This window comes from Lonchura striata, chromosome 4 (assembly GCF_050655825.1).
Source record: "Lonchura striata isolate lonStrDom1 chromosome 4, ASM5065582v1, whole genome shotgun sequence".
NCBI classification, from domain to species: Eukaryota; Metazoa; Chordata; class Aves; order Passeriformes; family Estrildidae; genus Lonchura; species Lonchura striata.
Genome location: NC_140706.1, coordinates 59,913,690 through 59,935,187, shown reverse-complemented (window position 1 = coordinate 59,935,187; position 21,498 = coordinate 59,913,690). Strand labels below are relative to the sequence as shown.

At 39.4% G+C, this 21,498-nt stretch overlaps 1 protein-coding gene across 4 annotated transcripts; it reads left to right on the top strand.

Annotated features, from left to right (window-relative positions):
• Positions 1-501: 501 nt before the first annotated feature.
• On the top strand, positions 502-13,083 carry LOC144246228 (uncharacterized). Of its 4 annotated transcripts, none has more exons than XM_085579190.1 (5): positions 502-732; positions 3,064-3,228; positions 3,949-3,972; positions 4,589-4,668; positions 5,308-13,083. In XM_085579190.1, the coding sequence occupies exons 1-5, from the start codon at positions 687-689 to the stop codon at positions 5,419-5,421; spliced, it is 429 nt and encodes a 142-aa protein (XP_085435316.1). In that variant the 5' UTR covers positions 502-686; the 3' UTR covers positions 5,422-13,083. The 4 variants fall into 4 exon arrangements, with proteins under 4 accessions (XP_085435316.1, XP_085435315.1, XP_085435317.1 ...); XM_085579189.1 differs by having other exon boundaries at positions 505-732; positions 3,946-3,972; XM_085579191.1 differs by having other exon boundaries at positions 520-732; positions 3,064-3,174.
• The last annotated feature ends 8,415 nt before the right edge of the window (positions 13,084-21,498 follow it).

The window sequence follows — 21,498 nt, the reverse complement described above, 5'->3', positions numbered from 1 at the left end:
AGCATTATCAGTTTTGAGATGGACTTGGGAAGCAGCTATGGAAGGATTGTTTCTTTAAATGATCCTAAATATCTATCTATGTGAATAGTCATTACACTTTACAGGTTTGCAGTGCTTTTGCTTTGAATATCTAATTTTATGGTGTGCTAAATATTTGTAAATATGTCATGATCTGTGATCAGTGCCAAAGAAAATGCGTGGCTTTTGTGGGCATTTCACTTCCATGGGTCCAGCTTTTCCATCTGGATGTGTTTTCCATGCTTACCAAGAGCTTTGAGATCTACACAGTCTCTTTGCAGGTGTGACATACAAGAATATCCTCATCGAAACTGGGGTGTTTTAGGAAATGAGCAGTTCAGAACTTTGGCACATATGAATAGGACTTGCTGCTCACCTGTCGGTCTCGTAATTTCTGTGCTCGCTGCACACTTGGTGAAGTGTGAAAATTTGTTTCAGCAGATCCAAAACTGCTGGAGTCACAGAGCCCATTTGGCATCTCAGCCCTTGCAACAGCTGTTTCAGGAGCTGCTCTGACTCAGCCAGTAAGCAGCACAGCAGAATGATAAGCACTGCAGGGGCAGGCTTTTGAGGTCTGTGGCTTTTGGTGGCACTTCTTTGCTGTGAGGACAGCAACCCAGGGATTTTTCCCTGGTGCTTTTGCCCTCTTGCTGACACAAAAAGAAAAAATGAAGATGTTTAAGACAATACCTGTGTTCATTCTGTTGCTTACAGGTGAGTGAACATTTCTTTATATTTTTTCCTCAGCTAATATTTATTCTTCAATACTTGCAATTACTTTTGGAAAATATTCTTAAGTACATTCTGAATGTTCCTTCATATGGCTAGATCTGTAAGTATAATAATTGAAAGTGTTTTGTCTGTGCATTATTATATTGTACTACATGAATGATTAGTTATATCTCTATATTGTACTACATGAATGATTAGTTATATCTCTATCACTAAATTAATGCTTGAAAAGCATACAGTTATGTTGCCATGCAAATATCTGTGGCAATCCTAATAATAGAACCTCAAGAATAATTTAGGCTATATTTTAAAGAAATCCGCTGTAGGTACAGAAATACACATGTGCCAGTATAAGAGGTAAGACTTGTTGCAACATTAGTCATCTTAGGCTCATTAATGAATGACAAAAATAAATGTTAACATCAGTTATGATCAATATTCTAACAAACAAAATAAAACTAGAAAAATGACAACATCAACAGCTCATACCTTTTACTTGTCTGCGCTGGTTATAGGTACAGTGGCAGTATCTCAGTGATGCTGCAAGGAAACAAAAAAAAAATAATTCTTTCAGGCCTTTTAACAATAAGCATCAGGCTTTCCCACCTACTCCACAAAGACTTTATAAATTTTCTGAGTAGAAGTGAGAATGGCTGGGATCTCCCTCTGCAAGTTTCATGAATTTCCCAACTGCACCATTTACACTGCTCAGGACCCCTTGTATCAGTTCTGTCTAATGGAAACATTTATGTTTGATACTCAGAATTTGTGACTGAATGTTGTATTAGAGACCTTACATAATTTTAGTGTAATACTAGACAGTAATGAAAGGGATTTATGCTTGTCTGTTAGAATTTGTGACTAATTGTATCAGTTTCATAAATTTCCACCAGAACACTGTTTCCTTGTGAAAAAGAAAAAGAATAGGCTCCATCTGTTGGGAAGACATAAAGCACTTTCTTTTTTACACCTCTAAAGGCAGCAATAGAGGGAGAATTTAAGAAGGTGAAAAGAGGTGGAGGGGGTTGGATAATGGACCTTCTTATCACGAGGGCACACGTGTTCTGAAGCAAGCCTGGCTGAGAATTTCTGCTGTCCCTCTTCTAAGGAGCCCATGGAAATATGTGTATCATCTCTCTCTGCTGAGCTGTGCTCTGCTTGGCAGAGTCCTCGGAAAGCTTCAGAGTGACAAAGCAAGTTTCTCTCCTAAGCCTGGAGTAACTTCAATGCATTGCTAACAAGAGCTGCAGGTTCTCAGAGAGAGGCAGCGTCGGCCCAGAAGGACTGTTGGGTGCACGTGTTTGCTCTCTTCCAGAGAAGCTGTGGATGGATGTTATGTCTGGAGGGGATGCTATCATTCTAGGAAGGAATTTGTAGATAGCAAATCTCAGGGGAGACCAGAATTAAATGTTTGATGATGCTGATTTTTTTTTTTTAACTTGTGTGCCCAAGAATCTCACAGGGCAGAGTTTTGCCCCGCTGTAATGTTTCAGAGTCTATGTGGAATCTCCTGGAACTTCTGCTTCATTAGGAGAGGTTTTGTTTTGGTTTGTTTTTTATGTCACAACTGTGGCTGTGAAAAGCATCTCCTCAATGCTCCAATAACTTATAAAAGGGTATAGTTCTCCTCTCTTCCTGTCATTAACAAAAAGTTCAGGAAAAGTATCCTTCACCCCTCCCCAATTCTTTTTCATTAATTTGCAATTGAAGGGGAGAATAATATGAAAGAAGGGATGTTAATTATATTTGTTAATTAACGCAAGCAAATGAGTATCATCATCTCCATCAGTGTGGTTGCTTCCCATTTGAGAAGCATATAGGAAAAGAGGAAAAGTGAGAACGAGGATGAATATATCAATAAACATCCCAGTTGAGCTGAGCTGCTCTATCCTATCAACTGCCATAAAAGCAAATGAAAAGGGGCTTGGTAATTTTCACAGAGTGCCCAAATCTAGTAAAGGCTCTGCTACTGTTCTCTTATGGATTTCATTTTCTTACTCCAGAGCAAGGACATAATAGCTGAAAATAATATCTGTGATTTTTTTTTTTATGCTGAGTAAATGGCAGTGAGGGGAGTTTTTCCAAACTTTCTTTGAGAAATATCTTAACAATTTCAACTTAAATGTTTACACAAAGTAAAGGGATGGAGAGAAATGTTCCAAATGTAAAACAGCAAGCAAGATTGTCCAAGTTATGAGCATTTGAATCTTATAACTGTAATTATCAAACAACCTTATTAGTAAAGGATATGGCCTTCTCCAGCAATAATTTATTTAATTATTTAATAATTTATTGAAATGTTTTTAATTTTAGGATACCTTTGTAATGCTGAGGGTGAAGAGACAACAGATATTTCAACTTTAAAGGAACTTGATACACCAAGTCCTACAACAGCCCTTCCACCACGGGATGATTATGCTTCGGGTCTGTTTTTTAAATTGTTGCTTCCTTCAAATCCTGAGTCAGATCTTCCCTCAGGTGTGCACATCTGAGTCTTGGGAATACATTGTTCCCCTTTTGTGCTGTTGTTTTCCAGCCACTGACTGTCCTCAGAATTTCAAGCACAAACCAATTTAGCAGCAATATAACCCTGTGACTGATTTAAACAGGTTTCTGTTTCTGCAGAGGTGGAAGCTGAAGCACAAAGAGTATTTCAGACATCTCAAATAGCACAGCCTAAATAATCATCTGTAAAGGGGCAGGGAATGTATAATTTAATATAAAATGTCATTTTCCATGATCAGTGGAAAAGAACACTAATGAGGAAGATAACAGCAGAAAATATCCCCAGACCTGTGAAGTGTCTCGATTTTTTTCTGTGAGACCTCTCTGTGCAGCACCTGCCTCTGCGTGTGTCTCAAATGCCACGAAATTCCCCCTGGGCTTTTTCAAGCCCAGCTCTGCTCTTAACACCACAGCTACCGCTGCTTGACACTTCCTAGCTCAGGCTCAGAACACGGGTGTTTTCTTAAATCCTACTTTTGTGGGGCTTTGAGGGGTGGGGGTGGTGGTCTCCACAGCAGCTGCTGGGGTGGTGTTAGTAGCTGAAGTGCCAGGGATTTCACCTGCCCTCCCTCTTTCCTCCTCCTGTAGTCTCTCTGCTTCTTATACTGAGGTAGGAAAGCCAGCTTTAGCTTCATTACATGTGGCTGTGCAGTTTTCTCAAGTTTCTAACTTTTATTATTTCCCTTTTAGCAGAAAGAAGTCTGCCAACTTTAGTAGGTAAGTTGACAACTTCAACATATTGTACTTTTGCTTAAATAATTTTTTCTTTACCTAAGTTTTGAATTTTTAACTTCTTTTACTGCAGTTGGTTATAGAATACAAAAGCTATGTATGGACTTGTCATTAGCCTGAAAAACTCTGTTTTCATATAATAGTCTTGAAGACACTCCTTAATTGCAAGTCATGGTATTTCTCTGGGATTTGAGTAATGACAGTATCCCTCAACCAGAATAAATGATAGTTATTTGCTTTCTTATTACTATTAGTTTGGGCCTTTTTCTTTTAATAAAATCTGTAATACAAATATTAATTTTGTGATCAGCAGTAACTGTTTTTCACAAAAAAAAAAAAAAAAAAAAACCCTGGAGATTAATGATAGCACATATTTGCACTGCCAAAAAAAAAAAAAAATACTGTAATGATTTGTGACATGATTGGCTTATTTCTGTATAAACCCAGATCTGAATGAGATTTTTGTTTGTAGGAAAAATCAAGACTTATATTTTAGTGCCACATGTAACTAATTTATGCTGCATAATTACCCACCACAAATGTAGGTATTAATTTTTGCCTTATCTTAAAGTCATGGTTCCCTTTCTTTTTACTCTTCTAGTGGCAGGAGTCAGCATTGCCCTTGTGCTGCTCTGTATTCTTATAGTCACTATTTTTTGGTATGCATGGAAAAAATCACAAGTAAGTCCAATTTTTTTTTTTTTTGTGGGGGGTATTTGTTACTGTGTGCATAATATGTATATATTATAGAACATTAAATTTTAGATTTCCACTTGTCACTCAGATTTCTGATGTTCATTTGCACTGTAGTTGTTTTTCCACTGGGAGGGGATTTTTTGTCACCACTGGATGGCATTCTTAAAATTAGGCAGCTTATAATCAAAATTTAATTTATCTCAGCTGACCTCCCTTCCTGGGTAGGATCTACTCACATTTTTGTAGAAATGGTTTCTGGTTTGCAGGTTTTTTTCATAGAAGATCCTGCATCAGCGATGATAATTGAAATGTTCAAGTGAGTTTTATCTGTCTGAATTATTTTAGATCCTATAATTACTTATAATTTATGCTATAATAACGTATCTCAGTCTTATCTGTGATGAGTTAATATTGATAAAAACTAAAATACCAGGTAACTTTTAATAAGAATAAATGCAGTAACACTATAGAAACAGATACACAAAAATCTTCTGTTACTGAAACAATTTAATAATAAGGAAAAACATGAGGAGAACTAGTATTATATTGACATTACTGGTTTTCCATTTGTGTGGCTCAGGGCCACGCTGCAGCGGTGATGATGCATTTGTGTTTCTTTTGCAGGAAGGTTCGATGGAACTCAATCCTCTCCCCTACGGTGAGGCTGGAGTGTCCTTACGGAGCCTTTCGGTGCCCGAGAGCCAGCAGGAGTGGCCCTCTGAGAGAGCAGGGCAGTGACAGCACGAGAGCTGCTGCATCACCCTCTGCGAGGGAAGGAAAGCCCTCTCGACTGTAGATAGTTGAACAGCACTCTCAAAAGAGCTGTACCTGAAAAAAAAGTTACATTCTTGAAGTTATAAATGTCCTTCTTAGGGAAAATGCCACACTTAGACTATTTTCTAGTAAATTAAACCTGCACAGGAACATGACCACTGTTAAGATTAGCTGGAATGGCCACTGTTTATGCTTGTATACCTGTGAATTTCCTATTGGAAATGGCTCCTGGAAGGTTTTAGCTTCCAAAATCTGGCTTGGGCCACAACTAGTTTACCAGCATAAATGATGCTATTCCAATGCCTAGGAGTTTCCTAGGAATTGTTTTATTTGCTAGTCTAGATATTGTTATAATTTACAGTTTATTTTAAATTACACAGTTGATGCACCCACCCACTCCTAGTCAGGGATTATTCAAAGATGACCACTGCAAACCTTTGTTTGATCATTGTGCTACTCAGTAGAAGAAGTAGTGGAAGCATGACAGTGTCATCCAATAAAATTCAGGGGTTTGGGCTTAACTGATTCTTAAATTTCAAATCAATTTAATAATAATCAAGAGTCATTCTGCCCCTGTTTCTTCCCCTGACTGAGTAGCACTAATATGTGCCAGGTCCCTTCAGCAGCCAGCGAGTGCTGTGGGGCTCTGGCTGAGCAGGAGCTGGGAAATCTGAGGTCCAAAGGGCTACCCTGCAGTAACTTGGGACAGGCAAGAGGAGCAGAGAGGCAAGGGGTTTGTCTGAGCTGGCTCCATCAGAATATTCCTGTGTGAGCTTTGGCAAGTGACCCTTATTCCTGAGACTGAGCTCCTGTCCTGGAGTGCAAGACCAGTAGTATGTCCTTAGCTTGTATTTATCTTCACAGATAAATGTATTTGAAAGCATGCAGTGTGTAAGCCCCACAGCAATGAAGCTACCCTGAGAGCTATAAATAAGCAGGAAGGCACAGATTCTGTTTTTATGTGAATCTTCTCAAACTAGTATCAGTTTACCTAGTAATAGTGAAGAACTCTATGTCAGCTTCCAAATTCAGGTGCCAGCTGACGTTTTCTACAAATAAAGGCAATTTCTTCATGAAATTCAAGAGATTTTCAGATTACTTCTGTGAAATAAAATGTGAAGGAATATTTGGAAGCTCATCCCTTTTTCCATCAGCTTCATAGATAACAATATCCTTTTCATTTCTGTTCATTTACTCTGAGTTTAAGAATGAGGAAATTGTATGAATTTTATGTGTTGCAATATTATTTAGGGTGGGAAAGTTTGGCTAAATCTGCTTCCTGCACAGTGTTTTTTTTTTTTTTTTTAAATGTGCATCATCTGTTTTTATTTCATTTAATAGAAATTTTGTAAGTGCTTAAATGCTTTTTCAGCTATTCGATCAAGAGTGCCCTGAGCAATAAACAGCATTAGTTGAATACAGAGGAAATAAGAATAACAAATATTTGTAAGGAATAATTAATATAAACAATGTTTACAGTGCTTTTTAATTGATGTTTGCAAGCCTCTTTGTGAATAACTTTGCTTTTGAAAACACTTTCAGAGTGGTTGTATTTTTTTTTTCTGAGCTTTTACAGAACTTGTGTGCTTGAAATAATATTTAATATTTGTTATTTGGTGTTCATGTTGGTCATTGTACTTTTGAAGAGGTTTGTGATTGCTGAAAAATTTTCCTCTACCTTGGCTGGCCAGTCCCAGAAGAGTAGATGCTGAGTACTTAGGAGCTGAACTACCTGTGGGCTTCAAATTACTTGTGTCAAGGAAGCCTTAGCAGTACCTGGGCTGACAGAGGGGCTCACAAATTGGGGTTTTTTGGCCCACAGCCCTGCAGTTCCCTGCCTGCCCAGCAAGGGAGCAGCTCCTGGGAACGATGGAGCCGTGGAGGAGAGGGCAGCTTTCCCAGCTTTCTGGGAAACAGGGGAGATGGTATTGCAAAACTTGAGAGACACATGTTGTGGCTCTGATTTGGAAATGAGACCAGAAATAAATGAAAAGGGACAGCTCTGTGGAAATCAGGAAAGTCCTGATGAGCAGAAGCTGTGGGTGTGGAAGTCAGAGCAGCAGCAAATCCTCCCTGTGATTTGATTGTCCTTACACTCAACTGAAAGGTAAGCACGTTTTTAGTTTATTCACACTTCTTTTCCACTATAGGAAAGATGAATAGGAATTGCCTCGATTTGAAGGAAATGAATTTTATATAATTTAGAGATGAGTCTTTTTGAGTGCAAGAAGAGAAAAGCACACTACTCAAAGTGGTGTTGGAGCCTTGCTAACTGGGGATTACTTTTAAAAACAGGTTACCAAAATTACCCTTATTACCAGCACAGTGTGAAAAGTTGCACTGAATAGTCTCTGCAGGTCCCTTCAAGCTCTGAATCTCCAGTCTCCAACAGCTACCACAGCTAGGTAGTTGTGTTTGTAAAACAGCTTGTTTCATTTCTGAATAACTTGCAAAAAAGTTGTAAAGCCTGGCACACTGCAGCCAGCAGCACTAGGAACGGGTGCCTTAGCAAAAAAATAAACACAGGGCTAATGTGGGTGATCTTCCTCACTTTGCATTCAAACCTTTTCAAATTTACTGCCCTTCCAAGCAGTGCAGACTTGACCAGTACAACATGCTGAAGACATTATTTACACTGCTCAAGATCTCTTCTCCCTCCCTTTAAAAAACCTTACAGAGTTCCTCATTCTCCTTTTCATCTTTTTACTATGAGACCAGTGGACCATTCTCTTTTGCTTTCTCCTGTCATTCATAGTACAAAACCTCTGGCACAACTGTTTTGTCTTCCATTGATCTAAAGTTTAGCACTTTAAAAATGAGAAAGCACATCTGGTTTTAATAACTGGAGGCTAAAAATGGAAAGCTAACTGTACTTTCTGGGGTAAAAATGGCAAAATGGCAATTTTTACAATTTCTACAAAATTTTTAAAGCTGATATCTGCATTTACGGTGTGAAACACGAGTTTGAAGGGAAAAGGATGTGTCTGGCTAAAAATCATGGTCAGTATTTTACATAGTCAATGGTATTAGTTATGTACATCCCTGGATTTATACACATTAGCCATCTTGGTCAAAGAAAAAGATTTACTCTTGCTTACCCTAAGGTTCACCACAAGCTGCATTAACCTCTGTCTCATAAACAGAAGAAGAAACAGGAGAAAAATTTTCAATATTATTAAAGCCAGGCTGTAAAAACTTAGATATCTTTAACCCTTAAAACCTTTCTTATACAAAGTCATCCTTCAGGCCTTTAAAATTTTATTTGTATCCAATTGTTTTCTATGCCTCCTCTGCATATGCTAGAAACAAACCCAGCAGCAGCCAGCATGTTTTCCTGCCTGTAGAGGTCTAACTTATAAAAGAAACCAGAAAAGGGGAGCTATGATCCAGGGTGAGAAAGGGTGTTATTAACAATATGTGTCTTTATTTAGGCAGAGAGTAGGTGCAGCCACACCTGCCAGGCCATTTCACAGCACCTCAAACAAGAATGGGCAAGCACCTTGCAGTGAATTGTCAAAACTCTGTAGGACTGCTCCGTTCTTCAGCAGAGCATCCAATAGGCACACAGACCAACAGATGCAACACCTTTCTGTCTCACAAGCCTTCCTGCTAGTGAGCTTTGAGCCAGGCTGGAAGCAATGAGGCTGGACACAAACTGGATGCTTTTTGTTGACAGCACTTTTGATAGAAAGACATCAGTCCATTGGCAGGGAGTTTCCAACCAGCAGATTTCAAAGCACCAAGTCTTGCTGTCAGACACCACTTCATAATCATGTTTTAATAGTAGTCAAATAATTGACCATGGCTTTCTGTTCCCTCCTGTGTGTGCCCAAGCACAGTATGGACGTGTGGCAGATTAAGACATCTGTGCTGTCTGATTTGGGGACTCCAGTCCACATAAAGAGCGGGAGTGGGGTGTATTCTAATGTGTGCCAGTGATAAGGCTTGTGTGAAGTGCCCCTCCCTGGCAACACCCTCTTTTTCACTTCATGCTGGACCTAACTTTCTTTGGGGTTTGTTTGTTTTGTGTAAAAAGGATGTTTGAACAAGAAGCAGCAGAATTTCTTCTGCCATGTTTTTGCCATCACAAGTATACCAGACAAGGAGAACTTTTTACTGCAGTTAGTGAGAGATCATTTTGTGGAGCTGTAGTGTGGCCTTAATAAGTGGAATGCCTGCCTGATTTTAATGGAATTACTTTGTGCATATTTCAGGTATACCTGCCTCCATTTAAGCAAAATTGAAAAAGTCCTTCAGAAATTTCTATTTACTTAAAATTTTTTATCATACTAATTCTTATTTTTTGTAGCAAGCTCCAGCAAAAATTCTCAAAATGCAATAGGACAGACTGGACAGGTAAATATAAAGATGTATAAGTAATGTAGAAAAAATTGTGTTTCACATACTCTGGTTTCACATGCTCTGGTTCTTGAGCATATAGAATCATAGACTGGTTTTAGATGCAAGGAACCTTGAAGATCATATATTTCAAATCCCTTGCCATGAGTAGGGACAACTTTCACTAGGCTGGGTTGTTCACAGTCCAGTCCCACCTTATGCAAACATTTGGTTTTTTCATTATTAAAGACAGTAAAATCAATTCTGAAACAAAGTCCACCAAATGCAGAAGAATTGCTGCTGTTAGCAGAGAGTAAAAATATTCAGAGAAATCAAACCTGTTTAGCCAGTGAGTGACTGTGAGTGACTTTCAGTAACTACTAAGGAGGCTGTTGTTTTCTAGGGGGAAAACTCAATTTCTATGTTGTTTATTCCATCAGCTTTAATAGTTGGTAAAATTGTGATCTTTGCACAAGGAGCCCTTCTTCATCTAGCACAGGTTTTGTAATGTTCTGCAATACTAATGTCCATACAGACAGTTGTTAAGCAACTTTGTGACATTTTGAGAAGTTGGCCATTGTGATTTGTGCTTCTTGGGGCTCAAGCCCAGACCATTCAGGAGGTTTCAGAAGTGTTGCTGATCACTTTTAAACCAAATTAATTTTTGTTGGAACTGTGAGCCAAACTGTGCAAAATTTTCTTACACCAGTAATTTACTGAAGTCATCGAAACCACTCACAGGAGCAATTTACTGAGCTTCATTTCACATGCTCTGTGCTACAGAAACTGTGCTGCTATTCTCTTCTACCATGCCATTTCTTTATAAGAAAAACTCTAGATTCCGATCCCTTTTGTGGTAACAAAGCAATTCCTTTTGCAGTTTCATCAATTTGGGCATATTCTTTTAAGGGCTAGGATTCTACCAGTGCATGTTATTCTGAGCTTGCAAAGTGCCTTTTGACAGTAAAAAGTTGCTCTGGGATTCTAACAGAACCAATGAGCATAGACCTAGTGCCTGCAAGTTATGTCAGAAGGGGAGTGCTGTCTGGATAACAGAAGAGGGAAACAGTCTGGCATTCTTCAGTCCAGATCTGCAGTTTCAGCAGCAGATGGCTCGGATGCTGCAGGGTCTGGGTATATGAATAGGGACATTGTTATTCCTCCCTCAGCCTCATTACACCTAGGAAGTCTGTCTGTGCCCCATTGTCACCCCAGAACAAGCTTTGATCATGATGTATAATCCTAGCATTAAATTTAGTGCATTTTTAAATGGGATTATGGTGAGAATGATTAACAAGTTATGATAAACAAATCCCAAATTCTGATCTTACTGCAATTAGAAGAATTTATTTTTCACCTCTGCATTTTGAATCTTAGCATCTTGAGACATTCTAGCGATTCAGGAGGCTGGAATTTCTTTCTTAATTGTATATTGAATTCCAAGACCAGTCATAGGCCCTGGTGATAGAAAAATACTCTGTAATCATCAGAAAGAGTCTCATTAAAATAATGATGATACAAAACGTTCTTTAAAAGCAAAAAAAGGAAGTATCAACTTCTTGGAAGTGCATAGATTTGGTATTAGAGGAGGAGGTTACAGAACTATGGAATGTGCTGAATTAGAGGGGACTCATCAGGATTATTGAATCCAAATCCTGGCCCTGCACAGCACCATCCCCAAGAGTCACACCCTGTGCCTGAGAGCATTGTCCAAATGCTTCTTGAGCTCTGTCAGGCTTGGTGCTTCCGTGGGGAGCCTGTTCCAGTGTCCAACCATCCTGGGGGTGGAAAACCTTTTTCTGATCTGATGTCCCAATGCCCAGCTTTAATTTAGGAAGAGGACTGAAAGGAAAACAGGGAACATACACGACCAAAATTAGGGCATAGCATGTTTAGGGTTTTCAAAGAAGGTTAAAGATCTATTCCATTCAGGATTTGCCTTTGTTATACCATCAGGAAAGTTCTAGAGTTGGGGGGAGGGTAGGAGAAGCTACCTTTCACAAGGTAAGGTAAAATGCCTGCTACTTTTAGATTTTATTTAACCCCTCAAGTTTCTATTTCAAATATATTTTTAATACTTTTGTTTAAGAAGCTGAATCAATTTCTAGGATTTGTAGTGACTGAAATTTTTAAGGGTTTGCTTTCAGACATGTGTTTTCAGAAACACTCAGTATGGGTAAAAAGTAACAAATCAGGAAAAAGACGAAGACTGAGGGAATTGTTGCCATGACATAAAAGAGAAGGTGACACCAGCTGCAGTAAAACAGGACTGCAGAGTATTTGTATCTGCTGTATTTGATATGAGCCATCACAGAAAGCTAGCTTCCCCTAGAAATCCTAAATGGATTCTTTCTTTGCAGTAAGCTCCTGATCAGCTTGTGCTAGTGGAACTGAGATAAAGAGATTTTGTTCTACATGGTTTACATATTTACATGCTCTACATATTTTATACTAATCAAGCAAAAGAGAAATGTGACTCCTTGTTCACAGGAGTTATTTATCAGGAAAAATAAACATTCTAGAAATGTTGACAGGAATCACAGTATCTTTGGAATACTGGACATTATTTCACACATTTTACTAATTAAATAAAGCATTTTGATTAGTGCCAATAAAGGCCATGTTTTTTCCCTACTGTGCAGGTATTTGCTAGGAAGCCAACTGAGAAAATGAAGCAGATGTGCATGTGCTCATTACAAGTATGATTGGGACCAAAATTGGGTTGTGTGTTAGTGGGGAAAATAGCTGAAAATTTCACTTTGGGTGAAAGTTATTGAGAACACCTCTAGATTGTTTGGCACCTTTTGCCAAACTAAATGGCCTACTGGTTCTTCTCCTCAGTTTGTTTCCATACCAATGCCAGCTAAAGCCACCAGTTTCTCTCTGATGATGAATTAATGACAAACCTGCAGCTTGTGAGCCATGCTGAGCTGTCTGCTCTTCTCTTGTGAAATGGAAATGTACAATAATCCTGTCTTTGGTGCAGCTCTCATTTCATGGGCAAAGAAAGGGCATTCACTTTGAGAGTGCAGGAGGCGAGATGGAAGCATGAGTGGAGCCTAGCAGGAAGGTCTTGGAAAGAAGTAATGAATTCCATGACAATATTATAATCCCTTTCTCTGTTCTTCTGTAAAATATTTGCATTGGATTCAGGGATTCTGATAACTGAACAGATAATGTCTGATCCCAAACTTAATGGACACCATTAATGTTACAATTAATGAGTTCTGTTTATTGCTCTGTTCTGGGCCAAAAAAAAAAAAAAAAAAAAATAGAAGAAAAATAAAACTCACATGAGGGACTTCATCCTTATTCATCAAGGAATACTCTTTCTATCTTCTCCTACTAAAGCCGTTCATTCTCTGCCCACTGGTGCAAATGGGAGGAGAACATTAGGAAGCAGTCCAGGCTCCTCCAAGGCACTGTCTGGTGGCAGGATCTCTCTGAGAATGTATCTGCTTTTCACAGAACCCTCAGCTTCCTGTCTGCAGGATATATTAGGTAGGTTTTAATGACAACTCCAGACTAGTGAAGGCTGGTGCTCAGCATTTTGCAGCCACATAGGTTATGCCAAATCCAAAGAAACCACAAGTCTGGAGCTGAATGGCAGGTTTTAGAGGTAGATGTGGCTGGGCTGATTATTAACCAAAGGAAGTGGGTATAGCAGCAGACCTTTGAATACTAGTGTTAGGTTGGCTTTTACTACACAAAAAATTTTGTTTGGATTCACAGCTAAAAGTGTCATTGTTGTGCACACTCACTTCAGCTCAGAATGAGCTGTCAGTGGAAAATATGATCCTCTAAAAAAAATTCCCTTGTGCTTTTTTGCCGCACAGAATCCTGGAACCCTCAGAGGTGGTGCGGAGGCACGGAACAATGCGGGTTTTATGTAGTCACACAACATGCATGACCAAAATGTCTTCTGCATATAAATAATACAGATACAGATGCCCCCTTTGCGAAGATGTAAGAAATAAAGGAGTGCAGTTCTGATATGCTACAGCAAAATGCTGTATTTTCAATTTGGAATGAGAGCTGGGAGCATGTGACAAATAAATTAAGTGGAGAGATTAAGCAAGAGTATAAGGCTTTAGTGACAATGTCAGATGCCCTAGGGACATGAATGAAGCAAGAACAGAGATCAGGGATGGAAATAGTTTACATCAATTGAAGTAATATATCTAAGAAGTCCAGAAGATTATAAAAGCTAAAATAGCAAAAAGAGTATTGAAAGCCCAATGACTGGAAGAACAGATGGGAATTGAGATCTGAGGGCTGAAAACAGCCAAGATAATAAGCAACCAACAATGATGAAGTCTCTGAAGTGAGGGAAGACAATTGGAGGTGGTGTCTTGGAAGGCTGAAGGTATTGGATAAAAGGAAGTGGAAAGGAAATGCTGAGATTTAGAGAGTGAAATCAAGAAATTCAGTGTTTAACCTTGTGAAACCAAAGATGACTGCAAACCAGAGTCACAACTATTGATTGAGGTGTCAAAACGTGAGGAAGGACCAGAATGATTCAGAATAAGAGGTTGAGTACTGTAATCAACACTATCTTTATAATGGGAAAAAAACCCTGCAGCTTGAAGTAATCCTGAATTCAGAGTGTTTTGGCCCAAATGTTGATGATGAACGTTGATTCTTCTTTTAAAAAAATAGTATTTTGTATCTTCAGCAACTTTGCAAACACAGCTGTTGGGCACAGGCTTTAATTATATTTGTCGCTGTATTGGTACCAGTTTGATGGTTAGATTACCAATTGTTTTCTTTCACTTGAAGACCTTTTAGTTAGCAGAGAAGTCCAAATGAACTGGTATTTCCAGTTCAGACTGAAGTCACCTCAGTAAAACTGTGTCCTTTCAGGTGTTTCTTCACAAGATAGAACATTTTGCAGTCTCTGAATGTTACATAATGGGTAAACAAGGAAAGAGGAGTTTTGTCTGAAGGACTGGATGGTTCTAAATATGAGTTATTTTTCTCCTAGAAGCCCATCCTATGTTAATTCCTACACAGCAGCCCTGCTCTCTGATTGTGTGATCACATAAATGACCAAATGCAATGCAAGTTAAGGATACACACTATAGCCCTAAGGGAAAGGTTAGTAATGATTTTTGTTTCTTCTCTTCAGGAGAATTCTTGCTAGAACTTTGTATTTGGGGGGTTAAGGGGGGAGGTTTTGGTTGCTGTTGGCTTTTTGTGGGTTTTATTCACCGGAAGCCAGCTTCTGTTTCATCACTCATTTCTATGGTAGCCTAACAAAATCCCTCCCAATGAAAAAAGTCAACCTCTAGAATGTGCTCAAATTTTGGGAAGCAGTGTCTGAAACAATTCCAATATGCATGGGGCTTCAAAGGACTGATAAATTCTCTAAAAATTGGAAAATTACCTTTTAAGAGAGATTTGCATTTCACCTGCTGAGAATTCCATTACAGAAGCACCCAAAGAAAAATAGTCTTGAATACTATGACAGTGCATTTTCAACAGCAATTAAATGCTGCTGAAATGGTCTCTTCAGATGACAGTCAGGAAAATTAGCATCTCACTTCAGAAAACCAGTGAAACCAATGGACAGCCAGAAATTTCAGGAAAGTCTTATTTTATATTCCAGTGCATGAAATAGTTACTTACAGGGTATGTGATGGCAGTGGTGAGAATGACATCAAGGTGACATGCTGCTGAGGAAGAATTCAGAAAAACCTGATTAGATGTTTGGGCAAAACACTTTGTTTTTAGCAATTCTTCTAATCAGCCTGGTGTGAACTTCTGAGAAAATTTTCAGAGGCTTTCAGTGACTAAGAAGGATATATTTTTTGCTTGCAATAGGATGTATAAACTATTTCTTTATAAAAAGAAATAAATATCAAAATTATTCCTTGTTTTTTTCAGGGAAAATAGTCTTCCTCTTGACCCTACCCTCCTGCAGCTCTATAATAAGTAGCTCTTGTATCTAGTCTACCTCATCTGTGATGTCTAATTAATGGGGTGAGAACAAAAATGGGACTCTGTTTTGGGGGGCTTCTTCATCTGTGGTCAGATGCCAGTTTCTGCTTTAGTAAAATGAAAGAAGTACTCAGTGTTTCCACTGTTGTTCCAGTCAACTATTGGAATTGTTTCTAATTTGTTCTCTTCTTGGTTTTAGAAGGTGTGGTGAGTACAGCAGTTATTCATAATTGCTCTCCATTTCAGTGTTTGCCCACTAACACTCTGCCTGGAGATGAAGTTTTTCTTATTTCCAAAAGAACTGTAGGCCTCCTGCTAAGGACCCTGACTCCCTTTAGGGATGCTAAGTGAAAAACATTAATAGCAACTAGATAATACTGGGTTTATTTATAAGACTCTTTCCCTCAAAAACAACCCCCTTTGTGTGCTCTGAGACAGCGTCGCCTGTTCTTCTATACCAGTCCATAACCTTTGACAATGTCAGACAAGATTTCAGCATTCCCACTTCTGGTCTGGGAAAGGATAGTGGATAATAAGAGTAAACAAACAACATAAAAAGTTTTAAAATAATGGAAAATAATATCTGAATAAGTTGGGTTTGCTCCATCTTAACCAATTCTTAATTACATTTTATTAATTCAGGTTATTTCACTTGCTAATGTGAGAGATGTCTTGTTTTCTTCTGCTGCTTCCAGCATTTTAACATCACTTTGAGACTTTCTGGTTATACATTAGGGTAAGGAAGTACCTGATGACATGCAAAACCATGCTCTATATGTGCTCTGGAGGATGTCTCCTTTAGAAGATGCAGTGAGGATGAGACAATGCTACATAATTTCAGGTCATTTTTTTAGTTGTCAAGTTTTAGTGTTTTTTCTTAGGCCTATTGTTAGAGTTTTCATAGATTTCATTGGAAGATTACAGACTGGTGCAACAGCTTTTTGATCAAAAATTGTCTTTATTTGGTTGGAATGGAATCCAGGGCTTAAACAGGCTAAAGAAAAACTCAAATTCCAAGACAAGTTCAAAAAATCATGCAATTCTGCAGCTATCACACATTTAAGAGTTTGAAATGATAAAGACCACACAAATAGTTTCATGAAAGATCTTCAATCAAAGCTTAACATTTTTCCCTTTGGAGAACTGGAATTTCTTCATCTTAATGAAATCCTTGTCTATGGCACTGGTCTTTTTCATTTCCTCCCATAAAACAAAAAAATTACCTTTTTTTTTTCTAGCTGTAATCTACTCTGCAAACACAGACAATTGCACATGCTTATTGAACTCCTACCAAAGTTAAAAACCCATCTTCAAGCTGTTGTAACACTGGAATGTGAGGTGAATGCAAGAAGGGAAGACTTTATATCCAAGAAGGCTGCTTGCAACTGTGCTGGAGTTGTCCCGCAAAACAGGGAAAATTATATTTTATTAGCACAAAATATAAAGCCACTCCTTTCAATGTTTGCTTCCATCTGAACTGCTCTAACAGTTGTACAAAATAAAGTTTTGTACATACACCAAAAATTCACATGGGGGCATGGAGCAATTTGGGTTTTTTTTTTTCTATCTGACCTCAGTGATTAACAGGTGGACAACATCTGACTCTCCTATATTTAAAAAAATCTAGAAATGTTTAGTCTATTGGTGTAGAGGCTTAAGAAAAACATCCCCTCATTTTCAAAAATGCATGAAATTTTGATGCTTCTGCATATGTGTTGGTTTGGGGTTAGGCAGAGCAATTTAGCTTAGAGCTGCCAATTGAAACATGAAGTGTTCAGCAAAAAATGTGCATCTCTGGTCTGACATGGTTTTCAGAGAAGTGTCTGCAGTTTGTTTTGTTGTGGTATTTAGATCCATATTCAATGTCTTTCCTCAGCAAGTCCAATTTTTCTTTCACAGTTAAAACTGGCATCTGAGTTAACAATATACTGGTCTGGACAAGAGGCACTACAGGTTAACTTGGGCTGGAGACAGCTGGATCTGAAGAGATGATCATAGAAATGTGTAGGTAAAACCCCTGACCATGGGTAGGATACATATTTTCATTTAGTGAAAAGACCTGAATGTTTCTAAATGTTTTATAAATATTTGGGACTTCTGCTGTATTTTGCAAAACTGTTTGTAGAAATTCTCCACAACAGACACACCCAGATCACCAACCCTGTCTGCTGGACCCAGAGCCAGGAATCCTATGCTTTTCCTGCCCGTGCCCTAGTTTCTGATTAGTTTTAACTTTCTTTTTATTTTCCTTGTAAATCTCCCCAAACCTTTGTATCCTATGTCTTAACTCATTGATAGTTTAGGACATCCTGCCTCACAAAAACAATCCACCAAATGGGGTTAATTTAAAGTAGTTTCTTGATCCTCAGAACTACGGTTGCAACAACTAACACCCAAGTGTGCCCACTTAGCTTTGCTTAGCACGGGAGGAAATGCACCAAGCAGAGTGGCACTGGCTGCAGGGATGTTATTGGGTCCATCACTGCTGCCTCAGTGGGAATCCCTTTTCTCTGTTGTCTCCTTTGGTGTAGAATTGGAGGCTGCTGGTCCTGCCGAGGGTGAGGGGGAAAGCTCCCAGCAGGGCATGGCTGTGGGGAAGGGGTGAGGGCACCACAGAGCCTGGAGGGCTGCCAGGAAAAGGGATGGGGCAGCCAAAGTTGCCCATCAGCTTCAGACAGGGCAGTAGTGTGGTGATGTCCCCTGTGGCACAGAGCAGCAAGGCAGGAGTGGCGGAATGGGAAAGGAGAAGCCTGCAAATCTTTCATGGAAAAATACCCTGTTCTTTCCAGCTAGCTCAATGCCTTCCCTTCATTAACTTCATTAGGATAATTTGTTTCATCCCATGTGATTTTGAAGATGAAGTGCAATACCTGGACTCTAGCTCAGTAAATCTCAAACTTATCTCAGTTAGACTCATGGAAGAAAATAATTTCTATATAAAGCAGAATTTTATGTGCTAACATGAATATGGAAAGCTGGGGAAGGAAAATATGAGTTCTGATATTTGATCTCCTTGAAATCCTACAACTATAGCTGTGGTGTATTTCAAATAACTGCCTTTCTGAGGAAAAATAATGTCTTCTATTATTCAAACCCTTGCTACCTGATTTGAATTTATACTCTCTAAATATGCTCTGTGGCTGAATTACAAGGCTCATGTATATTAAACCTGGTGACTGTGGGAAGTAAGTAACAGTGATATACAAGGTAAAGAATGATCAAACCCAGGAGCTGATGTGACCAGTGGACTGTAATAGATGTAAGTAGTTTGAGTGCTTGTCATCTGTCCACATGATCCCTAATGCTGGCAGCCTGTGGAAAGTGATGCGTGGGAAACTAGTGCAAAGTGCTGATTTATTTTATGCTAATGGGGAGAAGTCCATATTGTTCAAATTAAATCCTAAAGCAGAAACAAATCATCCAGCCAAAGCCCATCCTATGGAGTTTCATTGAAACAGTTAGTGGTCTTTTTCATGACCTCAAAGTAAAAATTAAACAATGTTAGGGGCTGCTGTTTTCAAGTGCTTCTGGCTGCTGAAAGCAGCTGAGATTCTGCTACAGATGGCTATTTAAGTTAAAAGCCAAATGGGGGATCACAGCAATTAGTGTGCATTGGCTTCTAACTGCACCAAAGTGAATAATGTGGGAGAAGGGAGCCAGGACTCTGCCTCGGCCTATGCTTTTTCCCACCAGAGGCTGAGTACCAGCAGTTCTTCTCAATTAAAAAAAAAAAAAAAAAAAAATTAGAGAGTGGGGGGAATTCTTGCTGCTGCTTCACTTGAACAAAATAAAAGAGATTTGGAACAAAATAAAAGAGATTATGCAAAGATGGACTAAAGTGGGAGTGGGAGGAAAGAAAAAAATATTTCAAAGAGAAAAACAGCCCACTTCAGGGCTCTCCAACTGGATCTTTAGTACAATGTTTCTCCTACTTTTGTCATAAACTGCCTACCCAGAGGCTCACTGCAGGGTTGTTGCTCTCCCAGGCTTTTTTTTTTAATGTAGCGTGAGGCCTAGAAAAGTGTAATCGGACTTCAGCATTTTTATTTAAAAAGAACTGAAGGGAGAAGTGATTTATTATCTTGGAGATTTGGAATTTCCTGAGGAAAAAACAGAGGGTCAGAAGGATTTTTTTTTTTTTTTTTTGCTAATTTGTGCAAGAGATACAAAACTATATAATAGTATAAATAGTATAAGAATTTCACTAAATTTCTTACAAGATTCTTCTGTACTTTTACCCTCACTCCTGAACATCCCTGAATTCATTTTTCGTGAAGTTTCTAGCTGTCCATTGGAATGATTTGGAGCAGTGAGATGACGTTGGAAGATACTGATCAGAGAAATGATCTCAGATTTCAAGTCAGAAAATGTCTCTGGAGAATGGTGAAGAACAAAACTAGCATTTTTTCCTTCAGGTCTTTTTTCTTAGGGTGAATGGAAAACAATGGCAACATGTTTGCGTGTCATGGTCTTTGTTGAAGCAGACACTCAGCTTTTGCCTCTCCCTGATGGAGTGATATAAATGTGATTGCCTTATGCTCTTCCCTGGCTTGTCATCACCATCTTGGGACTAGTAATCTGTAAATTAGAATTTATTCTGTTGGTGCTGCAGTGAAGAGGCTTATTGGTGAAAAATTAAAAATGGGGATTGCTTTCTACACTGCTATTATAGCCTCCTTAAAAATGAGGAACGAGGAGCCTGCAGCTAATAAATCCAGAAGAGTGCTCCTAATTTTGTGTGAAGGGTGGCTAGGGGCCAGTGCTCAGTGATCTTTGAGTGGTCGTGGTGCTGGGGTAGATTCCTGAGGACTGGCAGCCAGGACTGATATATGACAAGTCAACCTTCACCAACCCCTCAGCCTTTTCCAGTGTAATGTCTGGCTTGGGGGAGGAGAGCAGAGCAGTGGGTGCTGTTTACCTCAATCATAGCAAGGCTCTTGCCTCTGCTCCCAAACCATCCTCATGGATGAGCTGCTGAAATACAGACTGAGAAAGGGGGTTGAGAACCAGCTGAGGCACCAGCCTCGGGAGGTTGGGATCAGCAGCTCCGGGTCCAGCTGGAAGCCAGGGGGGTACCCCAGGGCTCAGTTCTGGGGCTGTGTTTGTGCAGAATTGAAAAAGGAAATGTGTCCTGTCCCGTGATGGCATCTGACAACTCCATGAACCTACACAAGGGTGGTGCAAGGGGACAGAAACTGAATCAATGCCCAGGGCACAGCCAAGCTACCTCAGGATTAAACAACACAGATCATTTCAAGTCAAGGTTGCTGGGGTCACAGGGGGAAGCAACATTTGTGCAGCAGAAACTCTTAAGCTGATTGTAAACTGAGAGAATAGAATAAATGGATGCCAGCCAGCTGTGGGAGCTGGTGACAAAGACAAGAGGCTGTGGAGCTGACCCTTGACACTGGCAGTCACAGTTGCCTGGCACAAAACCTCCCCTATTGCTGCAGGAGAAAGACTGGGAACAACTACTGGTGCCAGCAGGGGTCTGGGGAGAAGCCAAGCCACATTTCCACCGGAATTTATTTACTCACAGATCAGAGGAGATACAAACCAGGGAGCTCAGCGTGGCAGTGGGCACCAGAGCTCAGGGGTTTGCACCACTTCATGCAGCAGAGGAGATTGGTTGGGACCATGGCTGCTTGTAGGGGCAAGTACAGCCTCGCAAACCAGCTTGTTGTAGTGCTTGGAACCAAGGGGCTCAGTCATTGCTCTCAGGACAGACAAAGGTGCAATCTCAGCCCACCTGTTTGTCCTCTA

Bases quoted from the DNA above. Each gene is read 5' to 3' on its own strand.
- LOC144246228 (XM_085579189.1), top strand. From the start codon at position 687: ATGAAGATGTTTAAGACAATACCTGTGTTCATTCTGTTGCTTACAG. The intron at 733-3,063 runs GTGAGTGAACAT...TTTTAATTTTAG, and splicing joins GTTCATTCTGTTGCTTACAG to GATACCTTTGTAATGCTGAG. The intron at 3,973-4,588 runs GTAAGTTGACAA...TTACTCTTCTAG, and splicing joins AAGTCTGCCAACTTTAGTAG to TGGCAGGAGTCAGCATTGCC.